The 17,807-nt window shown below is 42.1% G+C and overlaps 1 protein-coding gene across 1 annotated transcript in view; it reads left to right on the top strand.

Annotated features, from left to right (window-relative positions):
- ryr2b (ryanodine receptor 2b (cardiac)) overlaps positions 1-17,807 on the top strand; it is a 63,441-nt gene that overhangs the window by 7,666 nt on the left and 37,968 nt on the right. The window contains exons 20-43 of the mRNA XM_058749342.1: positions 36-255; positions 389-493; positions 570-673; positions 754-837; positions 948-1,107; positions 1,263-1,410; positions 1,812-2,020; positions 2,171-2,345; positions 2,450-2,658; positions 2,899-3,224; positions 3,335-3,449; positions 3,577-3,737; positions 11,286-11,445; positions 11,729-11,815; positions 12,244-12,470; positions 13,165-13,996; positions 14,156-14,356; positions 15,017-15,122; positions 15,282-15,422; positions 15,600-15,876; positions 16,916-17,030; positions 17,215-17,347; positions 17,446-17,549; positions 17,645-17,780. Of these exons, the coding sequence (XP_058605325.1) occupies positions 36-255; positions 389-493; positions 570-673; positions 754-837; positions 948-1,107; positions 1,263-1,410; positions 1,812-2,020; positions 2,171-2,345; positions 2,450-2,658; positions 2,899-3,224; positions 3,335-3,449; positions 3,577-3,737; positions 11,286-11,445; positions 11,729-11,815; positions 12,244-12,470; positions 13,165-13,996; positions 14,156-14,356; positions 15,017-15,122; positions 15,282-15,422; positions 15,600-15,876; positions 16,916-17,030; positions 17,215-17,347; positions 17,446-17,549; positions 17,645-17,780 (4,535 nt within the window). The remainder of the gene's footprint in view (positions 1-35; positions 256-388; positions 494-569; positions 674-753; positions 838-947; positions 1,108-1,262; positions 1,411-1,811; positions 2,021-2,170; positions 2,346-2,449; positions 2,659-2,898; positions 3,225-3,334; positions 3,450-3,576; positions 3,738-11,285; positions 11,446-11,728; positions 11,816-12,243; positions 12,471-13,164; positions 13,997-14,155; positions 14,357-15,016; positions 15,123-15,281; positions 15,423-15,599; positions 15,877-16,915; positions 17,031-17,214; positions 17,348-17,445; positions 17,550-17,644; positions 17,781-17,807) is intronic.

Below are 17,807 nucleotides of genomic sequence, written 5' to 3'. Positions count from 1 at the left end.
ACTTAAATAGTGCATTGTTTTGTTTTTTTCATTAGGGTGCGTGTGCTGTTTGGAGGTCGACAGGGGGAGTTTAGGTTTCTTCCTCCAGCTGGTTTCTCTCCATGCGCTGAAGCTCTCCTCCCCAAAACCCGCTGCAAGCTGGCACTGTTTCACAAACTCACACGAAATCACACCGAAAGCCAGCGTGACCTCTTAGGCCCTGTGGTACCTATAAGCCCAGTGACCTTTATCCCCATTCCAGTGGATTCCAGTGAGGTACTATTCAATTTTAAGTACTCTCTGATTATTTTAAATTTAGCATCAGTTCGTTTATTTCAAGCTACAATCAGTCTAGCAACAACTTGTATGAGTGTCTGACACCCTTGCACTCAACTCTGCATCTTGTCAGGTTGAATATCCTCCACAGCTGGAGCAGATCAGAGAAAGATTAGCAGAAAACCTCCATGAACTCTGGCTTATTGACAAAATAGAGCAGGGATGGACCTACGGACCTGTGAGTATCTGAGTAACATCTTTTAAGTAGCTCCATCTCATTCCGATATATATTGAAAATACATCTCTTCTGCTAGGTTAAAGATGAGAGCAAAAAAGTACACCCGTGTCTAGATGAGTTTTCCAAACTTCCAGATCAGGAGCGAATTCATAACCTCCAGTCATCTGAAGATATCCTCAGGTATTCCATTGATTATTGTGCCTAATAAAGTATTAATTAGCTCTTCATTATTAATCATACTTATGTTTGTGTTGTGGAAGGACTCTTCTGGCTTTTGGTGTCCATATTGGACTCTCTGATGAACATGCCGAGGAGAATGTGAAATATGTGCACCTTTCAAATAAGTATATCAAAATAAAGTTTCTCACTAAGACACCTGACTATTACTCTTAACGTGAATGCAACAGTGAAAAATGTTGCATGTTAATTAATATTGATTACCTCATCTGTCCAGGTATGAGTTGTGGAATGGATATAAACCAGCTCCGGTGGATCAGTCCCGTGTTGTGCTAACAGATGCACAGGAAGAGCTGGTGGATAAACTGGCTGAGAATGAACACAACATCTGGGCCAGAGAGCGTATCAGGCAGGGCTGGAGCTGTGGACCACAGCAGGTGGAAATTAAAGTATTTTTATGAAAACAAATGGTATAAATATGATCTTGGGAATTCTTTATTATCACTGGCATGAAAATGCCAAATTTGTCCATTTGAGACCATCAATATTACTATGAGGAAATTGCTTCTCAATGTATATTTCTATGTTTTAGGATGTAATGTATAAGAGAAGTACTCAACTAGTGCCATTTTCCCTGTTGGATGAGAAGACCAAACAGGCTGGTAGAGATGCCATGAGGGACGCACTGGGTACCCTTCTTGGGTTTGGATATACTGTGGAACCGCTGGAGCAAGAACATGGTGGGAACATTATCATTTTATAGAGTTATAGAGTATAGTCTGGAGAATTACTATTTGAACAGTTGGTTAAATTTCAAACTTACTAATAAAGTTTACTTTTAGAACATAAAAATTTATACTTTTATTCAGCAAGGACACATTAAATTGGTAAGAGACAGTAAGGACTTTTACATTATAACATAAAAGTAAGAAATGTTTCTTGAGAACCAAATCAGCATATTAAAATTATTTCTAAAGGATCATGTGTCCTTGAAGACTGGAGTAATAGCTGCTCAAAATTAAGGAATAATTTACATTTTAAAAATATTAAAATAGAAAGCAGCCACTCTATCTTATAAAAATATTTGATGGTAGTATATGTTAATCAAACATGAACACTGTTGTGTTTTTCCCTTCCATAGCTTCAAGCAGCAATATTAAGTCTGTGACTGCAGAGAGATTTCGTATTTTCCGTCTGGAGCAGCTCTTTGCAGTGCATGATGGAAAATGGTACTTTGAGTTTGAGGCCATAACTGATGGAGACATGAGAGTGGGCTGGTCACGACCTGGATGTAAACCTGACGTGGATCTTGGGTCAGACGATCAGGCCTTCGTGTTTGATGGTTCTAAGGTATTTCAGTAATAATTTATTATGTAAAAGCAAATTGTACGGAAATCATAAACATGTTTTGACTCTGAGTTGCCTTTAGGAACAGTTAAGGATCATAAAATTAAAAAAATGACAGATTATATATCTTTTTTTTTGCTTGTCATGTTTTAGGGGCAGTGGTGGCATGGCAGGGCAGAGCGATTGGGTGGCAGCTGGAAGAGAGGGGATGTAATTGGCTGTTTGTTGGACCTGACTACATGCGTAATGATGGTTACTCTTAATGGAGAGCTTCTGCTAAACAGTCGTGGTTCTGAACTGGCTGTAAAAGGCTTCAATAAATCTGACGGTGAGTTCTCTTTGATAATTTTCCATTCGGTTTTGTATATAAAGGTGTACTTTTCTGATTTGTGTAACACATTTCTCACTGTTTTTCTCTTTGATGAATTCTAGGTTTTCTGCCTGTTTGTAGCATAGGAATCAATCAGGTGGGTCGTTTAAATTTGGGTCATCAGGTTGACTCACTAAAATACTTCAGTGTTTGTGGCCTACAAGATGGATACCAGCCCTTTGGTTTGAACATGAGCAAAGAGATCCCACTATGGATGAGCTGGAGAGAGCCTTTGTTCATTCCTATACCCAATGACCATCCTAACATACAGGTTAGTTAATTTACATCAAGTGTGGGTGATGATCATTTGTAGATAAATAATATTTTTGCAGATAAACCGAATGCTTGTTTTAATTTTTTAATGTCATTTATTTTATTTTATTAATATGTCATCTATTTAATGCAAGACTACCACATTGTTACTACTAAACATCTTACATTATATTATTTTAAATCAGCATTTAAAATAATGTCAAATGCAGTGTTCTATAATGTTCAAATTTCTTCCCAGGTGATTCGTGTTGATGGAACAGTTGACAACACTCCATGTCTGAAAGTAACACACAAGTTTTTTGGGCAGCAGGAAAGGGGCACAAGCAATGTTGGATTTTACCGTCTGAGCATGCCAATAGAGTGTGCACAGGTTTTCTCCAGCTCCGGTGAGCTCACTGTGCCCCCCAGCAGCAGCGTGGTGTGCCACCTCAGAGATACAGAGGAGGGAGAAGCAGAATCTGACTTTGAAGTACTGATGAAAGCTCACAGATACGCAGGATCCAGAGATGAGCTCAATAATCACAAAGACCACAGTCAGGAAAAGCCATCTAGACTCAAACAGCGGTGAGTTCAGTGCACTCCTTCTTGTTCACACCAACACCAAACACAATAGAGCTAACATGAGTAACTGTTGACTGAAACTGTCTTTATTACATACCAACTGATGGCTATAGGTTTCTGCTGAAGAAGAAACCAGAGTTAAATACCAGCCACTCATCAGCACGTCTGTTGGAGGAAGTGATGGCTATCGAGAAAGATGAAAACAACCGCCTTGTTTATTCCACTACGGTAGTCAAAAATCCTTTTCTTATCCATTTGTTACTGGATCACTGAATGGGACCTTTGAAACAAGTAGTTTTGGTTTGACTGGGTTTAACATAATTTCATCTCTCTTTTTCTGTTTTTCTCACTGCAGTATTATTACTCTGTGAGAATCCCCTACAGTCAGGAGCCTTCTTATGTTTGGGTTGGGTGGGTAACCTCTAAGTTCCACCATCATGATGTGACCTTTGACCTGGACAGTATTTGCACTGTCACAGTCACTCTTGGGGATGAATGGGGCAAAGTCAATGAGAGGTAAGAATCATAGGGCCTTTAAGAGACGCTGTATGCTTCCCCTTCTGAAAAAACAAACAAACAATAGAACCCTGCCCAAAACACAATAGAAAATGTAATGGATTTAATGGTTATAATGGGAATTGTATTGGTTTTAATGGAAACTATAATGGTGTCTACTGGTATGTGATGGATTCTATTGGTGGGATAATTTAATGCCGCATATATATGCAAAAGAAAATAAAGTTTTGCAAAAGAAAATGAAGTATTGCAAGAAGAAAATAAGTTTTGCAAACAAAAATAAAGAATTGCAAAATATAAATAAAACAGAGCAAAAGCAATGATTTTGCAATACATATTTTCCATGGCCATATCTACTAATTTATTTGCAATGCAGCTTTTATTTTGCGTTTCAGTCAAGTTTGAGCTTGCGATACCGTTTTCCCCTTTGCACTTCACGTTTCTGCGCGTCTCACTTTGTGGCGCTGTTTTGACATGGGGGTGGAGTCAGGGGACGGGGGCGTGTCCAACAGGCCTGGGCATGCCTCCCTGGAAGTGACGTCATCGGCCCGAGACGCAGATCGTCCCGGGTTACTTGACTGTAACCCTGTTCCCCGAAAAAGCGGGAACGAGATGCTGCGCTGAAAGCGCTATGGGAACATTCTTTGTTCGACCGGTTGTTGAAGCACGTGTGCCAAACACGCCAAACTTGGCTTAAATAACCTCGGTTAGGTGACGTCACTCGATTACGAACACCTGGAGGTTATAAATAGATGTGACGCGGAAACATCCTCAGGTCAAAATTTTGTCTGAAAGGACGTCCAGTCACGCTTACAGTGCGGCATTGAGGCGCAGCATCTCGTTCCCGCTTTTTCGGGGAACAGGGTTACAGTCAAGTAACCCGGGACGTTCCCCTATCAAAAGCTACTCTCGATGCTGCGCTGAAAGCGCTATGGGAACGAGAATACCAACGCCGCCGCACTGGAAGTGTCTGGACCCCAATGTTGTGTAGTGTGCGCACAAACATGAAAGAGGTCTCAGACATGACTCTGGGATGTCGACTCAAGGACATGCGAGCCCGGAGTAACATGAACATCAAACTATAGAATCTAACAAATGTGTGCGGAGAGGACCAACCTGCCGCATCACAAACTTGCTGCAAGGGGACACCTCTTGCCAAAGCCATGGAAGATGCAATCCCCCTGGTTGAATGGGCCCTTACACCTAGAGGCGAAGCTTGACCACGCGCCTCATAGGCTAGGGCAATAGCATCCCTCACCCAATGTGACATAGTCTGTCGAGTGGCAGCCGCCCCCCGGTTGCGGCCTCCAAAACATCTGGCTGCTCCGACTTACGCCACTGGCTAGTGCGGTGGGCGTAAATCTGGAGAGCACGTACTGGACAAAGTAAGTGAAGTTTCTCCTGCTCCGGTGTCGTGAACGGCGGAGGGCAGAAAACCGAGAACGACCGGATTTATGGTCGAGAATGGAACCTTCGGAAGATAACTAGGGTGAGGATGCAAAATAGCTTTGACCAGCCCAGGGGCAAAATCTAGGCAGGATGACGAGACTGACAGAGCCTGCAAATCCCCAATTCTCTTCAGAGAAGTAATAGCTGTTAGAAAAACCATCTTTAGGGTCAGAAGCCTGACAGGCGCTGACTCTAGTGGTTCGAAGGGTGTCCACTAAGCCCTCAAGCACTATAGCTAGGTCCCATGAAGGAACTGTCGCTCTAGTGGGCGGCTTAGCTCCTCGAATGAAGCGGGCAACTAGAGGGTGTTTCCCCACCGAAACCCCATCAATCAGAGCATGGCAAGCCGAGATGGCGGCCACGTAAGTTCTGAGAGTATTAGGACATGTTCCTGAGGACAGTTTCTCTTGCAGAAACTCCAGTACTGAAACAATCTGGCAGTGAGCTGGGTCTGCATGGTGTGTCGTACACCAACTTTCGAAAACGCGCCATTTACTGGCATAAGTTCTTCTAGTGGAGGGAGCCCTAGCGCTCAGAATAGTCTCTATTACATCGGCTGGAAGGCCAGCATGTCTCAGTTGGTCCCCCTCAGGGGCCAGACATGAAGGTTCCAGAGCTCGGGCCGGGGATGAAATATTGTCCCCTGTGCCTGAGAGAGAAGGTCCCTCCTCACCGGAATCGCCAACGGCGAGCCGTCGAGGAGAGATATTAGATCTGAGAACCATATTCTGGTCGGCCAACGGGGCGCTATCAGTAAGAGGCGAGACCCCTCTTGACGGACCTTGGCCAGGACTCCTGGGAGCAGAGCGACCGGGGGAAATGCGTAAAGACGCAGTCTGGGCCACACATGGGCCATCGCGTCCAGACCCAGGAGCTGGATGAGTCAGAGAGAAGTAGAGGGACATTGTGCTGTCTCCTGTGAAGCAAAGAGGTCCACCTCTGCTTCGTAAAACCTTTCCCAGATTTGACTGACTACTTCGGGGTGGAGTTTCCATTCCCCGTGTATCACAGCTTGTCTGGACAGCAAGTCTGCTCCCACATTCATATGTCCGGGGATGTAAATCGCCCTGAGGGACAGGAACTTTTCCTGTGCCCAAAGCAGAACCTGGTGCGCTAGCTCGTTCAAGCGGCGCGACCACAGTCCACCCTGACGATTTATGTAAGAGACTACCGCCGTGTTGTCCACCCGCACTAGGACATGGTAGCCTCTTAACTGCTGGAGGAAGTATTTCAGGGCCAGAAATACAGCCTTCATTTCGAGGCAATTGATGTGCCATTCGAGAAGATGACCTCTCCAGATCCCTTGGGCTGGACGGCCATCTAAGACCGCTCCCCAGCCCGTGAGGGATGCGTCTGTCGTTAGCATCTTGCGACGACAGCACGGACCTAGAGTGGGACCCAAAGTCAGAAACCGGGGTCTGAACCACATAGAAAGGGTACGAAGCCCCTGGCGCGTAACCCTTATTTGCCTCTGGGGATTGGCCCTTGGATGAAATCCCCTGGCTCTGAGCCACAACTGAAACGATCTCATGTGCAGGAGACCCAAGGGTATCACCGTGGATGCAGCTGCCATGAGACCTAGAACCCTCTGAAGGTAATGAACAGTAATCTTCTGGCCTAGCTTGATGTTCTTTAGGGCGTTTAGAATGGATTCGACGCGTGCAGGAGACAGATGTGCCCGCATCGTGATCGAATCCCATACGACCCCCAAATACGTTGTCCTCTGAGCAGGAGAGAGCGCTTTTCTTGGCGTTGAGTCTCAACCCCAGAGATTCGAGATGAGCTGGGGCGACATCCCGATGTCGAAGCGCTAGCTCCTGAGACTGAGCCAGAATCAGCCAGTCGTCTATGTAGTTTAAAATGCGGATGCCCTGGAGTCGTAGAGGAGCCAGAGCTGCATCCATGCATTTGGTGTAAGTGCGGGGTGACAAGGCTAGGCCGAACGGAAGAACCCGATACTGGTAGGCTTCGCCCCGGCGAACCTCAGGAACTTCCTGTGTTGTGGCAATATTTCTATATGAAAATAAGCGTCCTTTAGATCGATAGTCACAAACCAATCCTCTGATTGGATGTAAGAAACAATCATCTTGATTGTCAGCATTTTGAACTTGTATGTTCTGAGGTAGCGGTTCAACCCGCGAAGATCTAAAATCGGACGCAACCCCCCATCTTTCTTGGGAACAAGAAAATACCGGCTGTAATAGCCTGACTGTCTGTCTGGCAGGGGAACACGTTCTATGGCCCCTTTGTCCAGCAGAGTTTGCAACTCCTGTGTCAACAAATGCGCTCGTTCCGGTTTCACGGAAGTGGAGACCACGCCGTTGAAACGCGGAGGACGATCGTAAACTGAACCCTGTAGCCTCTCTCTACAGTCCTTTCTACCCACGGAGAGATATTTGGCAGTAGCTTCCACGCTGCCAGCTTCTCTGAAAGGGCACTAGTTTTGACACTTCGCTTTGATGGGGGGATGTTAGATGTCTGGCATCCTGAAATGTGGCAGGAGGAAACCGAACACCTAACATTTCGCTGGAGACCGCTGGTCCCCGAAACACCAGTGGCGGCGGAGATTGTACAGCGGCCCCCTGAGGGTGCCAGGAAGGAGCCTCTATTCTCTGTTGGAATTGTACGCGCCCCTCCCTGGGGGGACACACCCCCACGGTCCTGGGCGCACCAGCCTCAGGACTTCTTCTTGGCGGAGATGATGCTCCGCAGGTCCGGTCTCTTCGAGGCAGATTGAGAAGTGCGGCGAGCCGCTCCCAGTCTCTGAGGGGCGCACGACTCGCCACACTCTCCTTCTGGGCTTCTCGCCTCAGAAGAACCGGACCTGGTCGGGACTGGGTGGCCGACAGTCCCGACTCTTGAGCACGGCGGGGAAGAAACCTCACAAACGCTTCCTCATAGCGCTTCGCCTCCCGAAACCTAGTGGCGACGGTGTTGACGGCGTCACCAAATAGGCCGGAAGGCGAGGCAGGGGCATCAAGGAGAAAAGCGCGGTCTTTGTCCTTGATGCCCGTGAGGTTGAGCCACAGATGTCTCTCCGTGGAAACCATTGCAGCCATAGAACGGCCGATGGCACGGGCCGTCTGCTTGGTCGCACGGAGAGACAAATCTGTGGCCCGGCGGTTCTAAAACGCCTCCTCGTCAATTGACCCGCCAGTGCTCAAGTCTTTCAGCAGGTCAGCCTGATATGCCTGCAAGACCGCCATAGTGTGCAAAGCAGTACCAGCCTGACCCGCTGCCTGAAAGGCTTTCCCCACCAATGAAGATGTTACTCTGCATGGCTTGGTGGGGAGAGTTGCTTTCTTCAGTGATGATGATGTCCCAGGAGAGAGATAGCCCGCGAGCGTCTCTTCGATCTGGGGCATCATCATATAACCCGATGCCTTTGCATCAACGATAGTCGAGTAGATCGACGTCGATGGCACAAAAACACGGGACGAATATGGCTTGTTCCATGAACGAGTTAACTCGTCATGGAGGTCACCGAAAAAGGGGAGAGACCGTCGCTGAGGCCCCTCCCCCCGACCACCCGACAGATATCTGTCGTCTAACTTTGAGCGCTTGGGGGTCTCTTGCTCCTGCGGCCAGTCTAGGTGTAACCGATCGACTGCCCGAGTAACCACCTCGAGTAACTCCTCGTATGCTTTCTCATCACGAGAGGAGCGCTCTGAGGTGGCACTCTCCACCTCCCAGAAGCAAGAGATGAAGTCTCCTCGGCCCGTTCAGAAGAAGCGCCGGCGCTTGAGAAACGGACGCGAGAGCTTCATGATCTGGCGAGAGCGCGAGAGAAAGGGGCAAGTCCGTCTCACGCGCCTCGGCCAGATCGGCACGCGATCCCCACGAGCTTTTAAAGAAGGCGAGCCGCGCGCGAAGCACTTTGATCGAGAGGAGATCGCAGTGCTCGCACTCGCCCTCGAGCCCGAGGATCGCGTGCTCTTCCCCCAAACACTCAAAGCAGAAAGCATGGAGATCATCGTCAGAGAGCTGCCTCTGACAAGGAGGTAAACATCTCCTCTGCTGATCTGCCATAGTGAGCAGCTATCTTTATATATATAAATAAATATCTATATCTATAACTACTCGCTTCCTGCTTTGCCTTTTTTTTCTCTCTCTTTTTTTATTTTATCGTGCTTTTTTCTCACACACACACGCACACAACAATGCGGTCCTTGAAGACAAAAGACCTGAGGATGTTTCCGCGTCACATCTATTTATAACCTCCAGGTGTTCGTAATCGAGTGACGTCACCTAACCGAGGTTATTTAAGCCAAGTTTGGCGTGTTTGGCACACGTGCTTCAACAACCGGTCGAACAAAGAATGTTCCCATAGCGCTTTCAGCGCAGCATCGAGAGTAGCTTTTGATAGGGGAACACAGCTGATCCAGGCACCGTCATTGAGCAGAGGCATGCGGGCGGATCGTTTCCTTTTATTCACTAGCTTTAAAACATGCATGTTTTCATTTTATTAACAAATGTATATGTGTATTAGCAGCGTTTGCTCAAGTTAAAGAAGTTGTTAATATGAACATCTGCTGTTTATTTCTCTCAATGTGTGCACACTTTTATAGAATTAAAATGTGTATTGTTTCATTTGGTTAACTAAATGTGCATTAATAGTGCTTGTTTAAAATCTCTTAACCTGTGCACAGTGCTCTTTGTTTACATTAGTTCAGAGTTACTGCTAGTTTTAATGTAAAAGAATGCAATTAACTTCACAAACTATACATCATTAAAAAGGTCTAAGACTCAAGCTTCATATCCGTCTCGACTTCGTTTTTCATTTACATAACTCCTGGCATAAATTAAGAAATTACATAATACGTTTTTAGCCATATCAAAACAGTAGTCATGGCATGGGTAAATTTTACCCGCTGGCGCTTTTAGGTATACAGCGACCTCTGGTGGTTGACGTGTTAACCATAGGCTACGTACTGGATTGTATTGCACGCGACGTAGACAGCATTCCAATTAAGTTTATTATGAATAAATGTTACATAAAGTATAATAAAATAGGCCTACAAGAAAACATTTTTATCCATCCCACAAGTCTTGTAAGTCCATGTATTTTATTAGTATTGGTAATATTTTTATATTCGTTGTTAATGTAGGCTATTTGATTTATTTTCCCTCCATTTCAATCTCTTAACGTTCAGGGCTGTATAATAATAATAATAGCCTAATATACACATATATTACATAAAAAGACACGATCAACGGACTGTGGGATGGATAAATATATTTGATCAGTCTCTGATAATCCCAGGTTGCTATGGTCACGCGGGTTTGTTTATGCATGATTAAACTCATGGCCACGACATACAGTATTATCACGTTCCCACGACTTAATATCTCTTGGCCACGACAAAACTAAACCAAAATGACTTTTTAATCTTTTTTTAAACTTCCAGTGACAGTCATTTCTTAATTTATGCCAGGAGTTATGTAAATGAAAAACGAAGTCGAGATGGATATGAAGCTTGAGTTTTAGACCTTTTTAATGATGTATAGTTTATGAAGTTAATTGCATTCTTTTACATTTAAACTAGCAGTAAATCTGAACTAATGTAAACAAAGAACGCTGTGCACAGGTTAAGAGATTTTAAACAAGCACTATTAAAATGGAAAATGGAAAATATGTATTGCAAAATCATTGCTTTTGCTCTGTTTTATTTATATTTTGCAATTCTTTATTTTTCTTTGCAAAACGTATTTTCTTTTTGCAATACTTCATTTTCTTTTGCAAAACTTTATTTTCTTTTGCATAAATATGCGGCATTAAATTGACTCCATAAGATGTTAAATCCTATTGCAAAAATGCCCAAAACACACTGCAATGGTTTTACTGGAAAAAGCTAATGGTATTTTAATGGAAACCACTGGAATTTCTGTGATGGTTTCTATTGGGCTTCTATTGTTTTTTTTAGCAGGGTAAATAAAGAAAAATAGCTATTTTTTTAGTCATTTCGTTATGATGTCTGAAAATACATTATAATTATTTTACTTTGTGTTTGTTTCAGTGTTGTTGTGAACTAAAACTAAAAAAATACTATAACAGTATATTAATTAATAATAATACTAGTGTGTTTATATATTTGTTAGTGTCAAGCGTAGCAGCTGTTACATGGTGTGTGCAGCAGAGGGCAGTAGTTTGTCCCATAGTCGCAACAGCAGTGGCGTGGAGATTGGATGTCTGGTTGACACTGCAACAGGGCGCCTGACATTCACTGCTAATGGCAAAGAACTTGCAACATACTACCAGGTAAACATCAGTTAGCAGTGTTTGCATTCCCATTGAAATATTTAGCTTTGCATATTTTACCATTTATCATATAGGTTATGCATTAATGTTTCCTAATGATCTTTGGATGTTTACTGTCCCATAAAATAACCTATGCTTTTATGTAAGCATGCCTTGACTATGTAGTTGTGATTTTAGCGATACACAAAAAGCAAAGCACTTTCTAGACACTTTATTTTACATACATTCTCCTTATTTAGTCTGTTATTTTAGTTTGACCTCAGCGGTGTCTCTCCATTTGCAGGTTGAGCCTGGAACCAAGCTCTTCCCTGCTGTATTTGCTAGAGCCACAAGTTCTAATGTCTTCCAGTTTGAGTTGGGACGTATCAAGGTAAACCAATTCATGAGTTCTGTTCTCCATGGCCAGACATCATTCCAGCCTGTGGAAGACCAAATAAATATCTAAAAAAGTGCATCGTTCAGACACAGAGGGCGTCCTTGCAAGCTTGCAAATAATATATTTTTTTTGCCAGTGATGTCTCCTTTGGTGTTAATAAATAAAATATTGAATGCAGTATCAGTCTTCTTAAAATGGGTTGCAATACATCGATTGCTGGCTTGGATCAGAACAAGAATACAGATTATATTATATATCCTGATGTAACTTCCTGTGTATTATTACCTTTACATAAACACAGTTATAAGCTTCTACAAAAAAAAGCATTTCTGCACATAAGAAAGAAAACATCAAATGACTTTATTTCTATATAGTTTTCCCTATATTTGCTGCAGGTTATGGATTTGTATTGTTGCCCACAGAATGTGATGCCACTATCAGCGGGAGTTTTTCGGAGTGAAAGAAGAAATGCAAAATCTCAGTGTCCTCCTAGATTGTGTGTTCAACATCTAACGCTTATGCAGTGGACCCGAGTACCTGACCACACTCAGCCTGTGGAAGTGACCCATCTGGAGGAGAGATATGGCTGGAGAGCTCACTGCACTCAGATCCAACAGATCATGACCCTGCATATACCTGAGGAGAATAGGTCAGAGGTCATGTTGAAGATGTCAAGTAACTGCTAACATGTTTGCCATTTTTATCTGTGAAGCTGGAAATATAACAAATAAAATTACAGTTTTGACATTTAACATTTAGTAACATTGTGGCATATTTTTATAGTTCAGAATGTAATTTTTAATCTGAATATTTACTGCTAATTTTCCCATAAAAAAACTTGCTGTTTAAAAATACAAAACATTAAAATTATACAGTAATGTTTGTATAATATAAATAAAATTGGTCTATAAAACTATCTATAAAACATTTTACACATTTTCAGCATTTTTGCCATTTTTATCTATGGAGATAGAATGTTTTTTTTTTTTTTTTTAAACAAAATTTTTGGGTGGTGTATTTTAAAGTTTTCAATTTGAATTTGGCACATTTACATTTTAAGCATGACATTAGCAAAATGTAATTGTTTTGTGGTGTATTTAATATACTTGTATTTTTAAGATAGAATTTAAGATAACATTTTTTTAAATTCCAATAACCTTCCGATAACATCTGAATTTCTGAATTAATTTTTGTTGGCTGAATATATTTAAAACTACCCCCCACCCCCCAAAAACGGCTGTTTAAAAATACAAATCTATAAAAAAAATGTGTTTAATAAGAAAAAAAATAAAATTCTAATACAATTTATTATTTCCGTGATTATCCTCTTTTCCCTCTTTCAGGTGTGTTGACATTCTGGAGCTGTCCGAACTGCGTGATCTCCTTAAGTTCCATGACCACACCCTTCACCTCTACTCAGCCCTTTCAGCTCATGGAAACACACATGTAAGCCACGCCCTCTGCAGCCATGTGGACCAATCACAACTCTTGTTCGCCTTGCAGTGCTCTAGAATGCCAGGTCACCTGCGGACAAGTTACTACAACCTCCTCATCAACACCCACCTCGGTGCCCACGCCAGTGCCAGGCAGGCCATGACCCATGAATATATTGTGCCTATGACAGACACCACGCAGTCTATTACACTCTACAAAAACAATAGGAAGGTGCAGAGATTCCCTGGAAGTGACCTCAGCACTTCCTTATGGCCCAGAATGCGTTTTACGTCACCTTGCTTCATCAGAGCTTATAAAATAGACATGATGGATAGAGATGAGGGCGGGGCTTTGTGTAGTAACTTGCACCAAAACAGCCCAGAGTTCCCATTGGATGTATTAAAGGATGTTGTCATAACAATGCTGAAGGAGGCAGTGGCAACAGTATGGCAGGGTGTGAGGGATCCTGCGGGGGGAAGCATAGAGCTCCTTATGGTTCCTCTGCTCAGTTTAATTCACACTCTCCTGCTGATGGGTGTGTATCAGGGGACAGATCTGGAGGCCGTGTTTAGTCTCATCCTGCCAGCCAGTTACATGAGAGCAACATGTAACACAGAAGAGATGGATGAACTGGAAAAAAGTGATCGAGAAAGAGAACAAAAGGAGGGTAGAGATTGGGAGGATAATGTCCTTCAGCAAAGTCTTCTTCAGATGAAGCTTCCAGAAGCTGTCAAATTACAGGTTGGCACAGTTCATTTGAAGACACAGTTCAACCAAAAATAAAAAATTTCTCATTTACCTACTCATTCTTATGTCAATTAACACTGTTGCCCATTTTTGACCTGACTCTCTCTCTTATAATGTCTCCCTTTCTCACAATTTCTCATTTCTCACCATCAGGTGTGCCACCTTTTGAAGTACCTGTGTGACTGCCAGGTACGTCACAGAGTAGAAGCTGTGATGTCGTTCTCAGGTGACTTCGTAGGTCGTCTTCAAGACAACCAGCACTTCCGATACAATGAAGTTATGGATGCGCTCAACATGTCTGCTGCCCTCACGGCACGCAAAACTAAAGAGTTCCGTTCTCCACCACAGGAACAGGTCAGAGGTCATAGGTTGACTGGATTGGACTGTATATTTCAGCCATTATTTACTCACCTCATTCCAAACCTGTATGACATGGGTGTCCAATCCTGTCTCTGGAGGATTGGACACACTTGCCTAGAAGTCACTAGTGAATCTGTAGACTTTGATTAGCTGATTTAGGCATGCCTAATTACTAATCTGCAGGAGAGTGGCCATCAAGTAACAGATTTGGACATCCCTGCAGGTCTGGAACATCATTAGGGTGAATAAATGTTGACTTTCTGATATTTTTAAATGAATTATCCGTTTAAAGACATGATGTAATGGAACTAGCAACAGACCTTTTCCTCCATATTGTGACGCACATCTGAGTGAAATCTGTTGTTCAGTCCATTGGTTGTTGATTGGATGGAGGCATATCTGAATGTGAACTTGCAGTGAATTATAAGAAAGGAGCAGGTTTTATGCAGACAAAATAATTGGAGATGTCCGGCATACTTATCCCAGAGGCAAATTATGTTATGACATTTGGATTAAGTAGGAGGTTAAAAAAAATGAAATGAAATGAAGCATTCACATAATGATCAACAACATAATTTTAGAAAAGGTGAAGAATTTTCATTTCATGCAGATTGAACTTTCCCTAATGAGTTGTGACCTTTTTTTTCTGTCCAGATAAACATGATGTTGAGCTTCCGGGAAGAGTGTCAAGAATGTCCATGTCCAGAGGACATCCAAGATTTGATGTGGGAATTCCATCAGGATCTTATGAGCCACTGTGGTAGGCAGCCAATTAGGACAACAAATGTTATATTTGTATTTGTATTTGTATTTATTTATTTATAATTATTTATATTATTATTAATTGTATTGCCATTACCTGGCCTCATGACTTCTTAAATGCATTTATTCACATCTTTTTTTACTTTCTTTAATACAGGAATTGAGATAGACAGTGATTCAAAGAATGAGGATGAGGACAATCAATCAGTCAGAAATCACCTCCAAAGCCTAGTGGATAAAATAATTCATTTAAAGAGGAGAATGTCTGGCCTGCCTCAAGAGATTGTGAGCAAACCTGGTAGGAACCAGTCTCTTTTGGCTCTCAAAAATGATCTTTTTCATTATTTTGGGATCACAATGTTATGTTATGAACTGTGTTAATACAACATCTTGATTCTGTTACTTGTAAAACCATACAGGTTCTTTCAATTACATACCAGATGAGTGAAGTTAAAACAGACCTCTCTCTTTCTAGTCTCACTACAGCAGCTGATATCAGAGACCATGCTGCACTGGTCCCAGGAGGGGACGATAGAAGACCCAGCTCTGGTGCATGCTGTTTTCAGCCTGCTGCATCAACAGTATGCTGGGCTGGGAGGCCAGATGTCTGCACCACTACAAAAGGCTTACTGTATCAGCCAGACATCTGTGGAAGACACTCTTAATCTACAGTGGGCTCTAGCATGCATTCGATCATTGCTCACAGCCAGGATGGACAAAGAAGAGGAGGAACTCATGATCAGAGGACTAGGGTGAGAGAAGATGACTGGGTTTGTAATGCAATACTATATAATTACTTATTCTATACTTTTTTTAAAATAGTAAGTGAAACATTATGCAGCATTAACCATTTCAAACAATACTATGCTTTAGCACATGACCTTATCAAATAGCATGTGAGTAGCATCAATCTTAATTAATGAATTAATAAAAATTTATATGCTTATTTGACATTTTTTTTGTATCAGTTTTGTATAAAAATGTACTTATTATGAATCAAGACAGAGATGTTAAAACTGCAGCTAACTGAAAACCCAAAGAAAGGAAGATATTTAAGTTGATCATTTTAATTTAGGTAATATAAGCCCGGTTTCACAGGGTTTAGACTAAGCCAGGATTAGGCCATAGTTCAATTAGGACATTTAAGTAATTTTTGTAAACGTGCCTTAGAAAAAACATTACTGGTGTGCATCTTAAGACAAAACGGTTGTCCGTGAAACCGGGGGATAATGTTAATATATTCATTTTAAAAGAGAAAAAATTAACATACCCTAATGTTCAGAAGGTTATTTATCCTGAAAAAAACAAAAACAAAACATCACAGTTTCCACAAAAGTTGAAAAAATGTTGAGCTCCAAATGATTCCTGAAGGATCATGTGACGTAATTCAGCTTTGCAATCACAGGAATAAAATATATCTCGAAATATATTAAAATAGGAATTTTAATGTATTTTATTTTTATAATATTATTTTAAATTTTATTCCATAATATTACTGTTTTTACCGTAGAGACCTCTTTCAAAAACCTAAAACATTTTTTTTTTACTGACCTCAAACTTGTAAACGGTAGTGTATTTTTTTGATTAAGCACAAATGCATCATAAAGTGACATTTCTAATCAGGCACTGAATAGAGTATCAATAAAGCATCTCAGACAGTAAAATTACTTATTTTTTTGACACATCCCATCATACAGTTTTCACTTATTAAATTATCCAATATTTATGATGGACTACTATGTCCAAGCCAGTTTTATTCTCAATTTGAGACCTGTGTTTTCTCTTGTGTAGTGACATTATGAACAATAAAGTTTTCTATCAGCATCCTAATCTGATGAGAGCTCTGGGGATGCATGAGACCGTCATGGAAGTTATGGTGAATGTCCTTGGTGCTAGAGAATCTAAGGTAATCATAATAACATCAAGTACTTGCAGTGATTATTAGCTTCTGCGTTCATTATGGTTGTAAAATGTCAACTACATAATTGAACCACTCAAATTAGAACTTAATCAGTGCATTAAGTGCAGTGTTTTGATTTATTCACTCCCATGAGGTGCTCTGCTAACTCTTATCCTCTGGCCTCATTAAGGAAATCATGTTTCCTAAGATGGTTGCACACTGCTGTCGTTTCCTTTGTTATTTCTGTCGAATCAGTCGGCATAATCAGAGGGCCATGTTTGATCATCTCAGCTACCTGCTGGACAACAGTAATGTTGGACTTGGTATGTTTATATTGGGCTGATTGGTTAAACTCATAAATAACCTACAACCTGAACATTTTGAAGGAAGTAGACGAAATAAATGTGATTTTTCTTATCAGCTTCTCCCTCAATGAGAGGTTCAACTCCTCTGGATGTGGTGGCTGCTTCTGTCATGGACAACAACGAATTGGCTCTTGCTCTTACAGAGGCAGATCTGGAGAAAGTAAGTCCCACTGACTGATTCTTTTATCTCTCTTCTACATTACTTCTGACTTTTGGTGATATTGAACTGTCTGTACTGGTTTTTCGTTTGTACAGGTGGTGCAGTATTTGGGAGGCTGTGGTTTGCGAAGCTGTGCTCTGCTGGTCTCCAAAGGATACCCTGATATTGGTTGGAATCCTGTAGAGGGAGAACGTTACTTGGACTTCCTGCGTTTTGCAGTATTTTGCAATGGTAATGAGCAGTTTTAATCCTGAATCC

The sequence above is a fragment of the Onychostoma macrolepis genome, chromosome 17 (assembly GCF_012432095.1).
Source record: "Onychostoma macrolepis isolate SWU-2019 chromosome 17, ASM1243209v1, whole genome shotgun sequence".
Classification (NCBI taxonomy): domain Eukaryota; kingdom Metazoa; phylum Chordata; class Actinopteri; order Cypriniformes; family Cyprinidae; genus Onychostoma; species Onychostoma macrolepis.
The sequence above is the reverse complement of the archived record's forward strand: the minus strand, read 5'-3'. Positions and strand labels throughout refer to the sequence as shown.